Raw genomic sequence first — 20,000 nt, forward strand, 5'->3', positions numbered from 1 at the left:
TATATAAGAAAAAAAATATTTTAGAAATAATTATTTAAAAAGTAATAATAAAATAAAAACGTATATAATAATATAATAGGTATATTAATATATATAACAATTTAATTTTTATTTAGATTATATTTGTTATATAATGTTTATCTATTATTATTTTATGTTATAATTTTTCTTTTCTTTTTTATTTATTTTATTTTATTTATATTTATATTTATATTTTTTTTTTTTTTTTTGCATATATATTATATTATATTATATAAATATTTCTATATAAAGATACTAAAATGAATATATTGATTTTATTATAATCTTAATAATAGATTTTAGTATTTTTTTTTATATTCTTAATCTTACATATATATTAAGATTTGAAATATATAATATATATATATATAAATATAAATATAATGTATTATCTGAATATGTATTATATATACTTTAATTTTTTAACTGACTAAATATATATATAATAATATTTTCATTTATATTTATGTTTAATATACACTAATAATAAACCTCACTTATCTATGTATATTATATATATATATATATATATATATATATATATACATAATTTGTGGTTTTAATATTTTATATAAGTAGTAATATATTATATATATATATATATAATAAAGTATATATTATATAATTAATTTTTAGAATTATTATATTTAGTTTTTTTATTAAAATGAACAATATCATTTCGGAAACAAATGATAAAAGTAGTCATGACAACATGCATGATACTTATTTGTATTATCCTAATTTTAAAATGTTCATAAGTGAAAATAATAATAATAATAAGAATAATAGGATTCATAATAGTAATATCAGTAATAAATCGAATGAAGAAAATTTTGAAGAGTCAAGAAAATATATACATGGGGAAATAACAAAAACACTTAAGGCTAACTCAGTTAAGATAAATAGAATATCTTTGGATAGCCATGCAGAAAATAATAAAAAGGAATATATATATAATGAGAATAATAATATTAATAATATTAATAATAATATTGATAATAAAGAAATAAGTAATAATAAAAATATTATTATTAATAATTATAGCAACATGATGAAACTTAATAAATATATGACATGCAATGATAAAAATATTGGTGCTATCGAAAATGAACTTGATAATAATTTATGTCGACATAATGAGAATGAGAAAAAATATGATATGGTAAATAATAATAATATTATAAATAATTATGACATGTTGAATAATAATAATAATATTTTAAATAATAATAACATGCATAATAATAACATGCATAATAATAATATTATTATTAATAATAATAATAATAATATGATTAATAATAATAATATGCTGAATAATAATAGCGTGCATAATAAATGTAATCAGGTTTATGAAAATAATAATGTAACAAATAATTCTTTCTTAAATGGAAGAACGGACGTTTTGCCTAATGAGTTATTTTTAGAAGTTACCAGAAATGAAAATTTTGTACAAGAATGTAAAATAAAACATAATATGGACAATTTTGTTTTTAGTAATGATGAAATGATATATAAAACGATAAATGGTAATAATAAGTTGTGTGACATATATAAAAATAATAATATGGATAAAAACAATAATAATAATAATAATAATAATAATAATATGTATGAACATGAAATTAGTAATAATATAAATAACTTGAAAAATATGAATATTAACTTATATCGTATGAACGAATTAAACCATGCAACATTTATTAAAACAAACCAATCTAATTTTATAAAGGGAAATAATAAAGAATGTAAAAAGGAAACTATGAATAAAATTAAAAAGGTTGATATCCATAATAAAAATTATAATAATGATAATATTAATGATAATGATAATATTATTATTAATAATAATAATTATTATAATGATAATATTATTCGAAATATAACGTTTAAGCATGTTGATAATAAAAATGATGTAAATGAATCTATTGATTATAATTTATATAATGAAGCTTTTATGGACATGAACATATCTTATAATGGACTTATGAATAATAATCTTAATAATGTTAGCATGCATAACAATAAAAATGACGACTACAATATTATGAACAGTAATTATAATATATACATGTATAATAAGAACAAAAATCCCAAAAAACATTATTCGAAAAAATTGTTTACTGATAAGAATGAATATTCAAACATGAATATAATGGAAAATGATTGTAATAAATATAAAAAATATAATAATTTGAAGGATAACTTTTATATGAATAACAATTATAAAAATATACGTACAAATATGGATTATATAAAAAATAAATCAGAATATTTTATGAAACCAGATATGAAAGATAAACGTTATGCAAATAATAATATGTATGATGATTTTTTTACTATTGAAAATATGGAAAAATGTGATGAAAAAAAGGATTACTTAAAAAATGAAGAATATAACTACAATATGAATTGTAATAATAGGTTAACAACAAATGAAACGTACAATTCTGGTACATATAATAGTGGTAGTTATAACAATACAAGTTTTCATAGTGCAAATATTAATAACAATTCTTATGATAATATATGTTTTAAGAAATCTAATTATAATAATGGAATGTTTAGTAATGCTACATATAATAATTATACGTATAATAATGCAATTTTTTCCAATAATGTTTATAATAATAAAACAGCAACAAATAGTATTCAGAATATTAATATTCATGGTAATAATAATATTCATGGTAATAATAATGTTCATGGTAATAATAATGTTCATGGTAATAATAATGTTCATGGTAATAATAATGTTCATGGTAATAATAATTTTGACATATATATTCCACCTGCCCCTTTTGATAGTGCTGATAATATTATTTCAAACAACAAAAAGAATATAAAAGATAATTCCTTCCAGGATGGAAAGCAAAAAAAGATATTTAACAGTTTGGGTGAGAATAACAATTCGGTATTTAATAACTTAAACAAAGAGTATATACATGGAAATAATATGAACACCTGTTTAATGAACGGAGTTGTGCATAACAAGAAAGGTAAGGAAAAGAAAATTCTTTTTCATGATATGGAAATTAATAACAATGAAAATAACATGATGAATGAGAAAGTAATGGATAGTCCTTCTGAATCTAATACAGGCTTGTTGAGCAGTTTCGATTTTAGGTCTCATTCGTCTTATAATAAATATAATGATAAGGAACGTAATAATAATAAAAATAAAATGAGTATTAAAGGAAATTATAAGATGAATAGTATACTGAATAATCAAATGAGTCATTGCATTGATGTTGATGATGATGAAACATTGACTAAAAGCAACAAGAGTCATAATATTTTAAATAACAATGGTGTTATAATAAATAAGAAGGAATGTGGAAATTCAAATAATTTTTTACCTACGGACAAGCACACATACAATAAGAATTTTATGGATAGTTATGATAATAAACACATTGATATCATTAATAATAATTATGATGAAAATGGTTATTATGATGGACATAATAACTATGATGAATATAATAACTATGATGAACATAATATGCATGATGGAAATAATATTCATGATGGAAATAATATTCATGATGGAAATAATATTCATGATGAACATAATATGCATGATGGAAATAATATTCATGATGAACATAATATTCATGATGAACATAATATCCATGATGGAAATAATATCCATGATCAACATAATATTCATGATCAACATAATATTCATGATCAACATAATATCCATGATGGACATAATATCCATGATCAACATAATATCCATGATGGACATAATAACTATGATGACATTATAACAAATCACACAAGTAATAACTTTTTGATTGGTGATTCCATTAATTTTGATAATAAAATAGATAATGATAATGAACTACATAATGGGAAAGAAGAAATAGAAAACGGAGGGGAAATTTTACCTGAAAATAAAGAATATGTAATAAAACTCTTTTTTGGAAATTTAGCTCCTATAACTACCGAAAAGGACATGCACAATTTATTCAGCAATTTTGGTAGATGCGATTCATTAATTATATTAAAAGATAGAAGAAGTAAATCACGAGGCTCTGGTTTTGTTACTTTTTATAATAGGGACGAAGCAGTAAATGCCATAAAATGTTTAAATAATAAAATAATTTTATCAGGTGCTCATAAACCTTTGGAAGTTCGTTTTCCAGAAAATAAAGAAGAAAAGAAAATAAGAACCAAATTATTAAATGCAGCAAAATGGAAGGGTAAAAAAATTGCGCCTAGTGGATGTTTACCAATAAGTACCGAAGATATATTAAACCAATCATCCTTAACAATGAATAGTACAAATAATATATCCATTTTAAATGCGAATGATTCGTATAATATGTTTTCAGAAAATGAAAATACTGTAGTATATGATAATAAAGATATGAATCATTATGATAATACAAATATAAATCATTTAAATTGGTCAGAGCAATTTTCGGAGTTATGTAAAACCACTAGTGAAACAACTTCTGATACCTTAAATAATGATTATTTTAATAAGATGGAAGAGGTTAAAATGGGTACTTATAATCGTACATATCGAAAGGTACCTCATGAGAATTACACTGACAATATGAATATTAATTTAATGTTACCTGGAAATTTGGGTGAATTCCTACCCAAATTTTTAATAGACAATAATATTAATAGTGGTAATAATGTAGTTTCGTTTGGAAAGAACAAAGATATTAATAATGTTATTCAGAATAATGATAAAATGTATGATAATATGAACGATAACATGAATGATAACATGAATGATAACATGAATGATAATATGAACGACAATATGAATGAAGATGACAATAATAATAACAATTATTATGATAATAACCTTTTGGATATGAAAAATGAGACAATCATTAATTATTTAAGCAATAAGGGAAAAATAATGGATAATATAGTTGTGAATAATATCGACAATTATAAAGAAAAAATAGAAAATTTTAATGAAAGATATTATGAAGATGATTTAAGTTTCTTAAACTTTCCAGGAACCATAACAAGTTATGATAAAAACCATCAAAGAGATAAAAGAAAAAACTGTTTTGAAGAATATCTAGACAATAATAATTATTTTATTGATAGTAATCTAAAGGAAGTTATAGAAAATAATATATATTCGAATATGGATAAGGAGCAAATTGACAAAGGTATAGAACTAAATATATCACCAAGTATAAATGTTATAGTAAAAGAAGAAGGTGGTAGTTTGATTCATGATAAGGATATATATAAAAAAAAAAAAAATAATGATGATATATCTAATGGATATAATAATATGAATGTACATCATTTAGGTTTTAATTTATTTGATTTAATAAAAATTAATGATGATGTATTATTGAAAAATGAATATATAAATGGTAATTCGCTCAACCATGATATGGACAATATATCATCAACTAATAATAAAAAAGATAATAATAATAATAATAATGATAGTAATAATAATGATAGTAATAATAATGATAGTAATAATAACGATAGTAATGATAGTAATATGCAGAGTAATAAATCAATAGATGATATGATACCTTATGAAAATTTGAAAAAACTAAATGATTTATATAATTTCAAGTATAATAATTTTTATGAAGAATCAGTCAAACTTTTAGGAACCCATCTCACTGAAGATATAAGTTTAAATAACCCTGATGTAAATTTTAATAAATATGATGAATACTTAAATTTATACAAACAAAATGAAGGAAATAAAAAAACAGAGGAACAGGAAGATCAAACAAAAACAAAAGATGAACAAAGTAATGATCTATTATCCTTATTACCTCATGATTTTAATAAAGAAAACTTTTATTTAAATATTAAAAATATGGAAAGAAATAATGATAGTTTAAGTGATGAAATGTTAAAAAATTTAATCAACCTTTATACAAAAAATAAATCATCTATATTTACTTCACATATGTTTAGTTACCTAAATAATGTTCTTTGTGAAATAAATAATGCATTGGAAATATTCAACAAATTTAATGCAAATAGTTCTATCAAAAATAATAGTGATAATAGTACCAAGGAATAGAAAATAAAAAAAATAAAAAAAATAAAAAAAATTATATGAGAAGATAAATGTGTCGATAATAATTTTTGCTTTTTTTTTTTTTTTATTATTTTTATAATTTTAAAAAAATTTTTACTTTTATATTTGTCTTACATATTAATACCCACCATAAGTTATTATTCAATATAACAAATAATATATTTACACAAAAATAAATAAATGAATAAATAAATGAATATATATATATATATATATATATATATATATATATATATATATATATATATATGAATAATATTTTTAATTTTTCCTTTTGTCCATGTTATATTTAAGTTACATGCTGTTCTTTATTATAATTTTTTTTTTTAAATATACAACTTGTCTTTTTAAAAATAAATTATTAAAAATATGTTCACAAAAAAAAAAAAAAATTAATATTAAATATATATATATATATATATATATATATATACTTTTAATAATTTTAAAAATTTATGGGTTAGAAAAACAATACGTAAAAAAATATTAAACAAACGTCAATATTTTATAATTATATGTAATATATGATAAGAAAAAAAAAAGAAAAAAAAAAAAAGCACATTTATAAATATGTTCATATATTTTTGACATCACAAAGATACATAATAGCTGAATGGAATATAGTAAATATATAAGAAAGTTTATCAATTTTTTCTGATGTACTTAAATTGTCTATATACATATGTAAATGTAATGAATGACTAATTAAATTTTGAATTTCACCGAAAGAAATGGCTGCCACAAGGACTGAAATAAGTGTATCACTATTAATATCATAAATGGCAATGTTTTGTTCTTTTAAATTATTATTTTCTGCTGATACAACTTCACATATTATTTTACTTATATTATCTAATATGTGTATTTTATTAATTGGATCACGATATTTTTCAATCTGTATATATTTCGAAAGGATGAATAGATATATAAAATAAATAGGAAAAAAAAAAAAAAAAATATATGTATGTATATATATATATATATATATATATATATATTATATGAATTATTTATATTTTGCATATGTATAAATATATTTAATATGTATAAAATATTACTTGATTAATTTATTTTATTTTATGTTATTTAACTAACCTGTTTAATATGAAAAGAAATTACTTTTATGTGAAAGAAACTAATATTTTCCAGCTGAACTTTTTTTAAAAAAGCACTTATGTCTTTTCTCAGATAAGCCATTTTATGTTGTATTTTATATTCAATATTTTCATAATTTTTAAGCAGATTTTTCCATATATGCTTATAAAGAGAAGCATAGGTAAATTTAATCAAAGATATTTTAATATCTTTATCATTTAGTTTTTGATTCGTATTATTTTGATATGTTAATGTATCATCTACAATGTTTAGAATTTTTTTTCCTATAAAATTTTCATATCCTTTTACTATAATATATGTATGTTTAAATTCATTAAGTTGAGAATAAAAAAATTCTTTACATTTAATATTTGTATTAAAAAATATATTTAAATCATTTTTATAATTATTACTATCATTATAAAAATGATTAACCCTTTCCTTATTTTCTCCTATATCATAATAAGAAAAAAAATTATTTTCTTCATTATCTTGTACATTTAATGGTACATTAATAAAAATGACTTTGAAAAATTTATAATTAGCATTTGTTTCAATTTTTATAATTTCACATATTTTATTTTCTTCAAATCCATAACTTGTATAAATATTTTTTGAATCAATTTCTATACATTCGTCTAATAAATTTATATAAATATCTTTTGAAGGTCCTTTATAAAATAAATGCCTTTTTATAAATTCTAAATTGATATTCACATTTAATAAAGTTTGAGATTCGGGTAATAATATTATATGTGTTTTATTCGGAAGGTTTTTGTATAACCCTTGATACTTATTCAAAAATATGTTAATTACTGGATGATTATTCATTATATATTTTTATTATCCTATATTTCTTTTCCTTCTTCAAAATTAAAATGGATGAGTAACTAAAAAACATGAATATATATATTATATATATATATAAATATATTTTACATTATATTAACAAGAATATAAATATATATATTAAAAATATTTAATATATAAATATTATATATATATAATTCTTTTAAATTTCATTTTAGCTAGAAAAATAATATATCCTAAGATAAAGTAAAATTAAAAAATAATAAAATTTATATACTTATATATATATATAATATATATATTATATATTTTTAATATATATATTCATTTATGCATTTTTATACTATATATATATATATATATATATATATATTACATATATATAAAAGTTTATCAATAAATACGCATATAAATTATTTTACTTTTTTTTTTTTTTTTTAAATGTAGTTATTTCTATATATGTATAATTAATCATTTAAAAGTTCTTTTTATTTTCAGTTGTAAATTGTTTTTTTTTTATAAAGAATATTTTTAAAAAATTTAGATGTGAAGCAATATCGTGTCCCTCTTTATATGAATAAAATAATATTATCATATATATATATATATATATATATATATATATATATTTATTTATTTATTTATTTATTTATTTATTGAATTATGTGCTTTTTTTGGAAATAATAAAATATATAGGTCTATAATTTATAGGAATACCATTATAAATTTCAAGAGTATTTATATATAATAAATTCTAAGAAAAAAAAAAGTCTACTGAACACTTTATTTGTTTTATTTTTTTAAAAATAATTACTGGATTTTTATATTTTTTTAAATTACGTAAATTAATAAATAAAACACTTTTTAAAGACATGAGCGTATAAATAATAATTATATATTCAACTATGTATGAATAATAAAATATAACAAAAAAAAAAAAAAAAAAAAAAAAAGAAAAAAAAATTAAAAACTATAAAATAATAATAAAGCTGTATATTTTATAATATATATATATTATAGAATATAAATTCGTGAATAAAAAAGAAAAAAAAGAAAATAATAAAGCTAGATAAAATATTAAAAGATATAAATTATAAAGAATAAAATTGGATTGATTTTTAAATTATATTCAAAATGGTACACACAATATTTAATTGTGCATTTTATATTTAAGGCAAAAATTAATTACATATATATATATATATATATATATATATATATATATAATAAATATTTTAAATAAGTTCATTATATATTTTTTAATATAATGTATTATATGTTTGTATATCCAACGAATGAATTATTAATCTTTGTATTTCCAAGGATTGTGCTGATGGTAAAACGTTATTTAAAATTTCGGTACTAAATAATTTCAAGTAAGGTATAAGGGATGACACACCTACAGAATTTTGTGTATATTCAATATGATATTTTAAGGACTGTTCTTTTCTTTTCCTTTCAGTATATAATATATCTTCTAATTTTATGTCATTTGATGTATTGATATTTTTGTATAGGTGAAATACTTGAGGTATACAATTCATAAGTATATCATTCAGACATATAATAATGGATGTTTTAAGAAGTTCATAATATTTATCATCTACATTTAACATTGGAAACAAACTTTCTTCAGCGCTCTAAAAAAATATAATAATATGAAAATAAAATGAATGAAAGAAAAAATTTTATAGGATAAAATTATATTACTTTTATATTATAAAAAAGATGCACACATAAACATATACACATATATATATATATATATATATATATATATATTATTATTTATATAATATTTATGTATATTTTATTTTTCTTGTTTTGCGTACCTGTTTATTTTCATGTCCTACATTGGTCATATTATTGATGTGGTCATATTTTTCTTCAGGATTATCATTCGAATTCTCTAGTTTACTTTTATGATTATGTTGATAATTATAACATGATCCATGTCTTGAATTTTCAGAACTTGAATTATATATCTGTGTCATATTATTTGTATTAACTTGTGACTGTTCATTATTATTAAAATTATTTGTTTGTGTTTGTCTTTTAATTTGTTCTATAGATTCAATACTTAATTTATAAGCTTCTTTTACTCCTCTTCTAATAACAGAATATGCTTTTCTATAACCATTAATTTTTATTCGAAAACATTTATTAGCTTCATCGTATATTAATCCATCTACAAATTTACATTTGCTTACCTCTCTATTTATTCTCACATCTCTTTCTTCTAGAGTTTCATCTAACACTGGACTGTAATTATAAGACTTATTTTCTGGTTCATAATTATTTAATGTTTTATTATTATTAAAATTTTTCGTGTTTTCATCTGCTCCTTTACTATTCTCACATTGGTTTTCTATTACACCAAGATTGTTTACATAACTACCAATAGATCTATCATTATTATTATTATAAATATTTTTATTATTATCTTCCCTATCTTTATCCTTAATATTGTTATTACTGTTATCTTTACTATCGTGGTTAGAAGATATCAATTTATTTAATATAACACCATTGTTCTTTATATGCATGTTATTATTATTATTATTATTATTATTATTAACTAAGTCACAATCATTAATATATCCATTTTTTCTAAAGCCTAATCCAATTGCACTTTCCGTATAAGCAGATGTTTTGACTTGTTTGTGTCCTAACTTATTATAATTGTTGTGACTATCAAAAAAGGGTTGTTGTTTTACTTTATTATTTATTAATATATCATCATTCATAAAATGTTTTAGTAGACTATTTGTGCTTGAAATATCCTTTTTATTTTTTTGATCTTCCACTTTATTTAATTCATTTTTCATTTCGTCATTTTTTAAATAGTAATCTTGACTATTATTGAGATTGTCTACTTCATATATATGTGTAGGTGAATAATTATTTATAACTCCATTATTACTTATAGCACTATTACTAGAAGAAATATTTTGAACATTTAAGCTATTATTTAAAGTATTACTATTGCTAATATTATTATTTATATGTTGATTCTTTTTATTTCCACCAATATTATTATTATTATTATTGTTATTATTATTATTATTAATTTTGGCATCTTTCAAAAAATCAGATGAACCTACCTCGTTTATAAAATTGATAAGGTTTGATTCTAAAGCACTATCATATTTTAATTGTCCAAAAGTATTATTACCAATTTGAATTTTATTATCATTATTTTTATTATTCACTTTATCTGATATATTCCACCTTTCAGCTTCTTCCCCTTCCCTTTCTTCTTCTTCCTCTTCATTTTCAATATTATTATATTGATCATCATAACATGAATTATTAGGTATACCTTTTGGATCTTTCTTATTATTTGTATCATTAGTACCATTATTATTTATATCATTAGTACTATTATTATTTATATCATTATTATTATTATTATTATTATTATTTATATTATTACTACTATTATTTGTTGCGAAATAGTCATGTTCTTTTTTATCTAAAAAATAATCATATATATTTGAACTGGTTTTCCCTTTTACATTAAAAGAATAATATAATCCACTACTATTACTTTCTTTGTCATTTAATGAATATAATTCCTTATCAATATTATTAATATTATTAGAAGAAAACGAACTTTTTTTTTTTTTTGGATCATATTCTTCATCTACAGATGTCATTTCAGATATATTACTATAATTCAATTTTTCATCTTTAATAATTATGGATCCACCCTTTGTATTATATTTATAATTACTAGACATACTTGTACTTCTTTGAGGATAATATTTACCTTTATTGTTTTCTAATATACGATTACGAAATTCAGCTGCTAATTTGTATGCTTGATATACACCTCTTGTCCTAACACCAAATGATTTTCTGAAACCACAAACACTAACAGTCCAATAATTTCTTCTCTTATCAAAAAACATACCTTGTAATTTGGGTAATCTAGAAGCTTGATTTAAAATTTCACTTTTTGGTAATCTCATATTTACTCCTCCGTCTAAAATGTTTTCAAGTTTCTCATTACTTTTATTTATACATACACTATTTTCATTTGAGCACTTATCAAAACTTCTTAATATTTTTGAATTATCTGTATTATTTCCATCATCTTCATCATCATCATTTTTGTGATACTGTGATAAAATTATTGTTTCTCCATCACTTGATGGTCCATTAATAATAATATTATTATTATTATTGTGATGGTGATGGTTATTATTTTTAATATCTTCAGAATTTAAATAATCCAAATTATATTCGCTGTTTAAATTGTTTGATTCCTTCTTTATATTTCTTGGAATTGTACCATTTTCGTGGTCAAATAATAATTTATCTTTATTATAAAAATATTTATTGTTCTCTTGATCATATTTATCTTCCGTCTTTTTGTTATGATTAGTATTCTTTTCACAATCAGAAGAATACACCTTACTACTATGATTATCATCATTTGTATAATCATTATTATTATAAGTATTATTATTTATATTATTTATATTATTTTCACTGTGACTTAAAAAATTCAATTCCATTTTCCTTTTTCCATATTTTTTATTATTCTCTGAAATATTTTCATCATAGTTTTCATTTTTTACATTGCTATATAATTCATTATTTTGATAAGATAAAACATCAATTTCGCTTTTATATATATCTTCAGTAGTTCTTTTTTTCTTCTTTTTTTTTGATGGTAATGATAAATATTGAGACATTCCTTTTGAAATAAGACTATCATTACTATCAGCATAATTTAGAAAAGCAATATCATCATTATAATAAGAGTTTTCATTATAAAATGTTTCCATACTTTTGTGCTCATTCGAAATATTATTATCTTTTAAAAAATGGGTTGATTGTGTTTCTGCAATATTATATAATCCTTCAGGACGTTTTAATGTATGTACATTATGGACATGGATTTCATTTGTATTTAAGACAATTTGAGAGTCGGTCATATTTTCTCCTTGATTATTATTATTATTATTATTTGTTTCCCCTTCATTTCCTTGTGTCACCTTATTATAATAATTTGTTTGTATATCATGGTCCTCTTGCAAATTACCTTTCTTGTGATCATTATTATTTGCGTCATTTTGTTGTTCTATTATTTTATCAAATTGAACATTTTTAATAACATTTTTAATGGACTGAGCAAATTCCTCTGAATTGGAATCAAAATTATTTGATTCTTTAACTTGTGAAAAATATTCACAAGCTTTATTATAAGACATAATAACATCATCGTTATAATCTGATGTACTAAAAAAGCTAATTCTCAAGTTTTCATTTTTATCTTTAAAAAAGACTATCCATTTTTTCAATTTATCTTCCCATATAATACCTCTTAACCATGGTTTTATACTATATGCAATTTTTGTTTCTTCACAAATATTACTTAATACATTTCTATTATATTCGAAATAATTTAATTCTTTATATATATCATCTAATTCCAAATTATTTTTTTCTTTTATAAAATTGGATATATCATAAATATTTTCATTATATTCTCTTTTTTGTTTGTTTAGATATTCCATACAGTCTATAAATGATTTATAAATTCCATCTTCAAAGGAATATATTTTCTTTTCATTATCTTTATAAGATACAACAAAATGAAGATTTTGTAAGTCGTAAGATATTTCAGGAATATGTGGAAATTTATTTAATTCTTTTGATAGATAAAATATAAAAGAATTTGTTCGAATTTTTATACAATATTTATATCCAATATCAATACCTTCTTTTTTTTTTATATGAATATTTTTTGTAATTTCATTACCTTTATTATCCCATAATTTACAGGTCCACATTTTTTTTAACAAATTCCATTGAATACCTTTTTTCCAAGGACACAATTGGAAAGCAATATCATTAAATTCATTTATAGATGTATTTATTTCTTTATTAATTTCATTATTTGTTTTGTTTAATATATAATCATTTTCGTTATTAATTATTTGTTCATTATCATCATTACTGTTTGATGTATTATTATCTGTATTCATATTATTATATGTATTTTCATTATAATCTTCTTTTTCTTCCTTCTCCTTTTCTTCAGAATCATTTGAATTTCTTTCACCATTTATAATATCTTTATTTGTAACTTCTGAATTATTTGATATATCGTCATTTTTATTAGTATCTTCAATTTTGTCATTGTCTCCTTCATTTATCATTCCATTATTTACAGTAATATCTTCATCTAATTTATTTTGCTTCATTTTTTTTTTCTTTTTATGTTTTTTATTCATTTTTCCTTCATGATATGCCTCTGATGTGTTGATTTTTTTTTTTTCACCATTTTGATCTTTTTCTTCACCATCTTCAACTTCTAACTTGACAGTTAAATATTCATCATAATTAATAGAATCCTCTGAACCCTTATTAATAATTTTATATATATTTTTAACATAATTTTCCTTTTTCATCATATTGTTATACGAATAATTCATGCATTGATTATTAAAATTAATCAAATTAAATTTATCATTCATAGTCATATTTTTTAAGATATTTATACCTTTTATTATTTTTTCATTATTATCTACACTATTATTATTAAGTATATTTCTTATCATTTGATTCAAATTTAGCATATTCTCATGATTCACATTTTCATTAAGTTGACTCCTTTTTAATTCTTCATTCTTATGATGTTCGTTATGTGTATAATATTTCATATTATTATTATTATATAAAATGTTATTATTCATATTGTTCATATTATTATCTTTTTCTTTTTTTCCTGCCAAATGATACATTTTTAATTCATTTAAATTTTTAGATAGTGTTTCACCATTATCTAACAACCCGTTAGCTAATTTCTTGTATTTTTCATTTTCTCCTATATTTGAATAATTACTCTTTTTACTATTAATACGTTTTCGATACTCATCGAATGACAAGGCATCAAAATGTTCATCACCAAAAGGGATTACATTATTATTATTATTGATAATATTATTATTGCTAATATTATTACTGACAATATTATTACTGACAATATTATTACTGACAATATTATTATTGACAATATTATTATTGACAATATTATTATTATTGTTGTTGTTAAATGCATTTATATTATTATTATTACTCACTAAGTTCGTATCGATCCTTTTGTTCATATTTATAAATTGATCATCTCCTTTTTGTTCAAGCATATTATTCTTTAATTTTCTTTTTTTTTCTTTTTTTTCAAAAAGATCTTCTTCATTTGATAATTTGTTCATAGTACTTTGCTTCATTACACTATTCAAAAGATTGATATGTACACTTTTATCCTCATTGGTTAAATATTTTCCATTTAATAACTGATATATATTATTTTCTGCTTCATCATGGAATGGTTTAAAATAATTAGAATTTGTAATATTTCTATTTTTTGACATATCGTTATTATTTATACCTTTTTTATCATTTAAAGAAAACATTCCTTCATTTTCTAATATATTAAAATTTGAATCATTTAAAATATCATAAGATTTATTGTTTTGCATAGTAGAATATTTATTCAAATTTTTAGAATTTAATAAAAATTCCTCATCCTGTTTATTAAAAGGAGAATTATCTGTTTTTAATCTTTTAATACCATTCAATACTTTTATATCGTTGGTACTTAAATAAGAAGAACTGTCATTTAAAAACATTGTATCTTCTTTTCTCATATTTTCTAATTCTTCTAATTTTTTATTAATATTATTATGGTTTATATTCAGTTTTTGCTTTTCATGAATTAAATTATTCATCATATTCTCATTATTAAGAATATCGTTCAAAGCCATTTCTGATTTTTGATTATTCATTAAAAAATTTGATTGCCCTGAATTAATTAACTTAGTTATTTTGTTTTGGGGTATTTTAAAAGAACTCAAATCTTCACACATATTATTATGTTCACTGGAATTATTATATATATTCAAATTGTGATTATCAATCGAAATATTATTATTATTATTATTATCAATCAAATTATTATTATTATCAAGTATATTATTATTATTGTTATCATTCATATTATTATTATTATTAATATTATTATCATTAAAATTATTTAACAAATCACCTTGTAATCCTCTTGAATGCTCTTGTTTATTAATATTTTTACACAACTTTTCCTGATTACATATATTAAGCTTATTGATACAATGGACAGCCATTTCGTAGGCATTATTGTATCCATATATATCTACAGGAAATTTATTAACGAGAACTTTGTTGTCATAATCGTATGTTACAACCCACTCTTTTTGAATGGAGTCATAAGAAAGGTATTTGAAAATAAGTTTATTTTTTCCTTGGATATCTAAAAAGGCGAATATAAAAAATAAACCAAAATATATAAATAAATATATAAAAATATATAAGTACATACATATATATATATATATATATATATATATATATATATATATATATGGGCGTATATATTTATGTTTGCGTTTTATGTTTACCTTTAAAGTCATTGGGTATTTGCGAGTTAAGGTTCAACAAATTCAAGTGAGACGTTTTAGCCTCACCCTGTTGTTTTTTTAAATGACCTACATTAGCTGTCTCAAAATTTTTCCTATGTTGAATGGCTAACCGACGAGCTTCTTCAAATCCAAATTTATATACTGGGAAATATCTGTTAATACATCGTCCATTAATACATATACCAGATAGCCATCTATTTTGTGACTTATCAAATCTAACCCCAACAACATGAGGTAATTTTTCAGCCATTTTTGCATAATTTATTTCGTTATTATTAGGTACATGTCTACTACGATTATTACTACTAGATGTATTACAATTATTCTTATTAGATCCATTTGCACTTACACTATCTTTTTTATTTTTATTATTATTATTATTATTATTACTATTATCTAATTTATTTGTATTTTCATTTTTTATATGTACTAATGATCCACTTTTTTTCTTATCTTTACTTTTATGTATATATTCATCATCATTATTTATATGTTCCTCATCTTTTCTTTTATTATTCATATTAAGAAATGTACTATCTATTTGATTATTATATGAATTATCATTGCTAATAATATTATTATGACTTACATTATTATTCATGTCATTAGTCATGTCTTCAATATTATCATTATTTTCATTATTATTATCATCATTAATATTTTCATCGTCTATATTTACAAGATTTGTATTTTCATTTTCATCTTCATCTATTATATTATTTTCATTCATATCATCATTCATATTATTATCATTATTTTCCTCATACAAATGATTCTCACAAATTTCTTCATTGTCTACATTGTCTTCATTCATATTATTCATATACCCATCACTATAAATCATATTTTTATGATTCATAATATTTTTACTATGTTTATGATTTTTATTATTAAGGCTATATTTCTTAGTATAAGATGATATAACATCTTTTGATTTACTAGAACTACCCTCACTTTTCTTGCCACCACTTAATCTACTTTTAGAATCTTCTATATTTATATCATTACTATAATCACTATTATAATATAATGAATTCATAGTTTTTTTTCTTCTCGTTCTTAGCTGTCTTTTGTTTGCATCACTCATCATTATGAACTATTTTGTATTATTTATTATAAACGTATAAATACATATAAATATATAGTATATATATTAATAAATAATACAAAATATTATTACCATATATATTTAAATATATGTTACAAAATAATATTTTATGGATAATTATTACATATAAAAATATATATAAAAAAATTAAAAAAAAAACTAAATAAAGAAATAAATATATATAAATATATATATATATATATATTATTTTTTTAATAATGTAGCTGTTTTTTTTTTTTTTGGAAAACAAATTCAAATAAAAAAAAAAAAAAAATTTCTACATATATATATAATAAATATATTTACATACAAAAATATATATATATAAATATAATTATTTGTTTTTATTTATTTATTTATAATATTTATGTTTTCCTAATATATTCTTTATATGCATATAAAAAAAAAAAAAAAAAAAAAAAAAAAAATCCTATTAAATTTCCAGCTATACAAATAAATATTTTACTATGTCACAAAATAATCATTTTTTTTTTTTTTTTTTTTTATTTGGTACCTTTTATTTATGATTTTATAAATTTATATCTTTAAAATTCTTCTTTTTCTTTTTCTTTATCTCTCTTTTTTTTTTTTATTAACTTTTTATGGGAGTTGTCACTAAATAATATATATATGTGAATAAATTTATATATATTAAATACTAAAACATATGAAGAAAAAAAAAAAAAAAAAATTAAAATATAATAAAATATATAAAATGACCATAAATATAAATGTATACATATATATTAAAATAATAATATGTTGTAAATATTTCTTCTTAAATGTATATTCAAAAAATATATCTGTACAAATTATGTAGATGAATTATAAATTCATTGTGTACTACTTTTTTATAAAGGTATCCATTCGTAAATTATTTCAAACATATTATATATATATATATATATAATATAATATTATATGTAATAAATTAAAATATAAATTTTATATATGTATTAAAATATATATAAATATATTTTCTTTTTTTTTTATTTTTAATTAAATATATATATATATATATTATATATATATGGAAAAGTATTTAGTACTGTAAAAAAATATATAGTTATATACATATATATATATAATTATATAGAATAATATTTTCTTTTTATTTAAAGTAATGTCAAAATTTTATATATTATATGCATGTAAAACATATTAAAATTATGTATATATTCAATGGCTTTTTTTTTTTTTTTTTTTTTTTCATGTGTACTACTTTTAATAAAAAATATTGTTAAAAGTATTTTATATGGAATATAAGAACATATAAAATAATTATGGGGGCAAAAAAAAAAAAAAAAAATAAGAAAATAAGAAAATATGAAAATATATATATTATATAAATACGTATATAAAAATATACATATATATATATATAATAATAATAAATATTTTATTTTCTCTTAAATTTATAAACTTACACAAACATAAATATCTTTTTAAAAATTAATCTAAAATGATCTATTTTATTAATGACAACTAAATTTTCTATATATAATTTAATATAGATATATATGATTAATTTTTTTTTTTTTTTCTCTTCTCTAAGTTTTGTAAGAAAAAAAAAAAAAGAAAAAGAAAAAATATACACAAAAATGGGAAGAAAAAAAAAAAATAAATAATAAAAAGGAAATAAAAATAAACAAATATAATATAATCAAATATAATAATTTAAAGTTACTCTTAATCTTATACAGTATTTTATACGAAGAATTAATAATATATATTATATATATATATATATATATATATTGTAGATCCATAAAATATTATATATATATATTATAGATCCACAAAAGGTATATATACATAATATAGATCAAAAAAATGCATATATATTGTAGATCCCAAAAAAATGCATATATATTGTAGATCCCAAAAAAAAGTATATATATTGTAGATCCAAAAAAAAGAATATATATTGTAGATCCATAATATATACATATATATATATATATATATATATATATATATATATTAGTGTGACACAAGATATTTTATTACAAATTATTCAAAACATTTCGTATTTATAAATAAAAATGTAACAAATAAAATTATAGAAATATTAAACATATATATATATATATATATATATAATAATATTATATTTTTATATAAATATTTAAATTATATTATATATATAAATATAATTGATGATAATATCAACTCAATTTTCAAATATAAGCATAAATAACAAAAAATTATATATTTATATTATATAAAAAAACACACTATTATTTCTTCTTTTAAATCCTTTTTAAAAAAAAAAAAAAAAGTAAATAAATAAAAAAGAAAAAATTGAAACATATATATTTGTATATAAATATATATATTATTATATAATCATTTATTTTCCAAATTAAAATATATATTTTCTTTGAAACTATATAGGGGAAAAAAAAAAAAAATTAATATATAAAGGAAAATATAT

General features: G+C 19.1%; 3 protein-coding genes across 3 annotated transcripts; 1 reads left to right on the forward strand and 2 right to left on the reverse strand.

Moving 5' to 3' along the window:
• Positions 1-685: 685 nt before the first annotated feature.
• On the forward strand, positions 686-6,061 carry PF3D7_1139100 (RNA-binding protein, putative; the record flags this gene model as incomplete). Its single annotated transcript, XM_001348036.1, has 1 exon — positions 686-6,061. The coding sequence occupies one exon, from the start codon at positions 686-688 to the stop codon at positions 6,059-6,061; it is 5,376 nt and encodes a 1,791-aa protein (XP_001348072.1).
• Positions 6,062-6,653: 592 nt separating this feature from the next.
• On the reverse strand, positions 6,654-8,005 carry PF3D7_1139200 (VPS9 domain-containing protein, putative; the record flags this gene model as incomplete). Its single annotated transcript, XM_001348037.1, has 2 exons — positions 6,654-6,974; positions 7,175-8,005. The coding sequence occupies 2 exons, from the start codon at positions 8,003-8,005 to the stop codon at positions 6,654-6,656; spliced, it is 1,152 nt and encodes a 383-aa protein (XP_001348073.1).
• A 1,238-nt stretch (positions 8,006-9,243) lies between these two features.
• Positions 9,244-17,545, reverse strand: PF3D7_1139300 (AP2 domain transcription factor, putative; the record flags this gene model as incomplete). Its single annotated transcript, XM_001348038.1, has 3 exons — positions 9,244-9,624; positions 9,817-16,286; positions 16,435-17,545. The coding sequence occupies 3 exons, from the start codon at positions 17,543-17,545 to the stop codon at positions 9,244-9,246; spliced, it is 7,962 nt and encodes a 2,653-aa protein (XP_001348074.1).
• Between the last annotated feature and the right edge of the window lie 2,455 nt (positions 17,546-20,000).

This window comes from Plasmodium falciparum, assembly GCF_000002765.6.
Source record: "Plasmodium falciparum 3D7 genome assembly, chromosome: 11".
In the NCBI taxonomy this organism is placed as follows: domain Eukaryota; phylum Apicomplexa; class Aconoidasida; order Haemosporida; family Plasmodiidae; genus Plasmodium; species Plasmodium falciparum.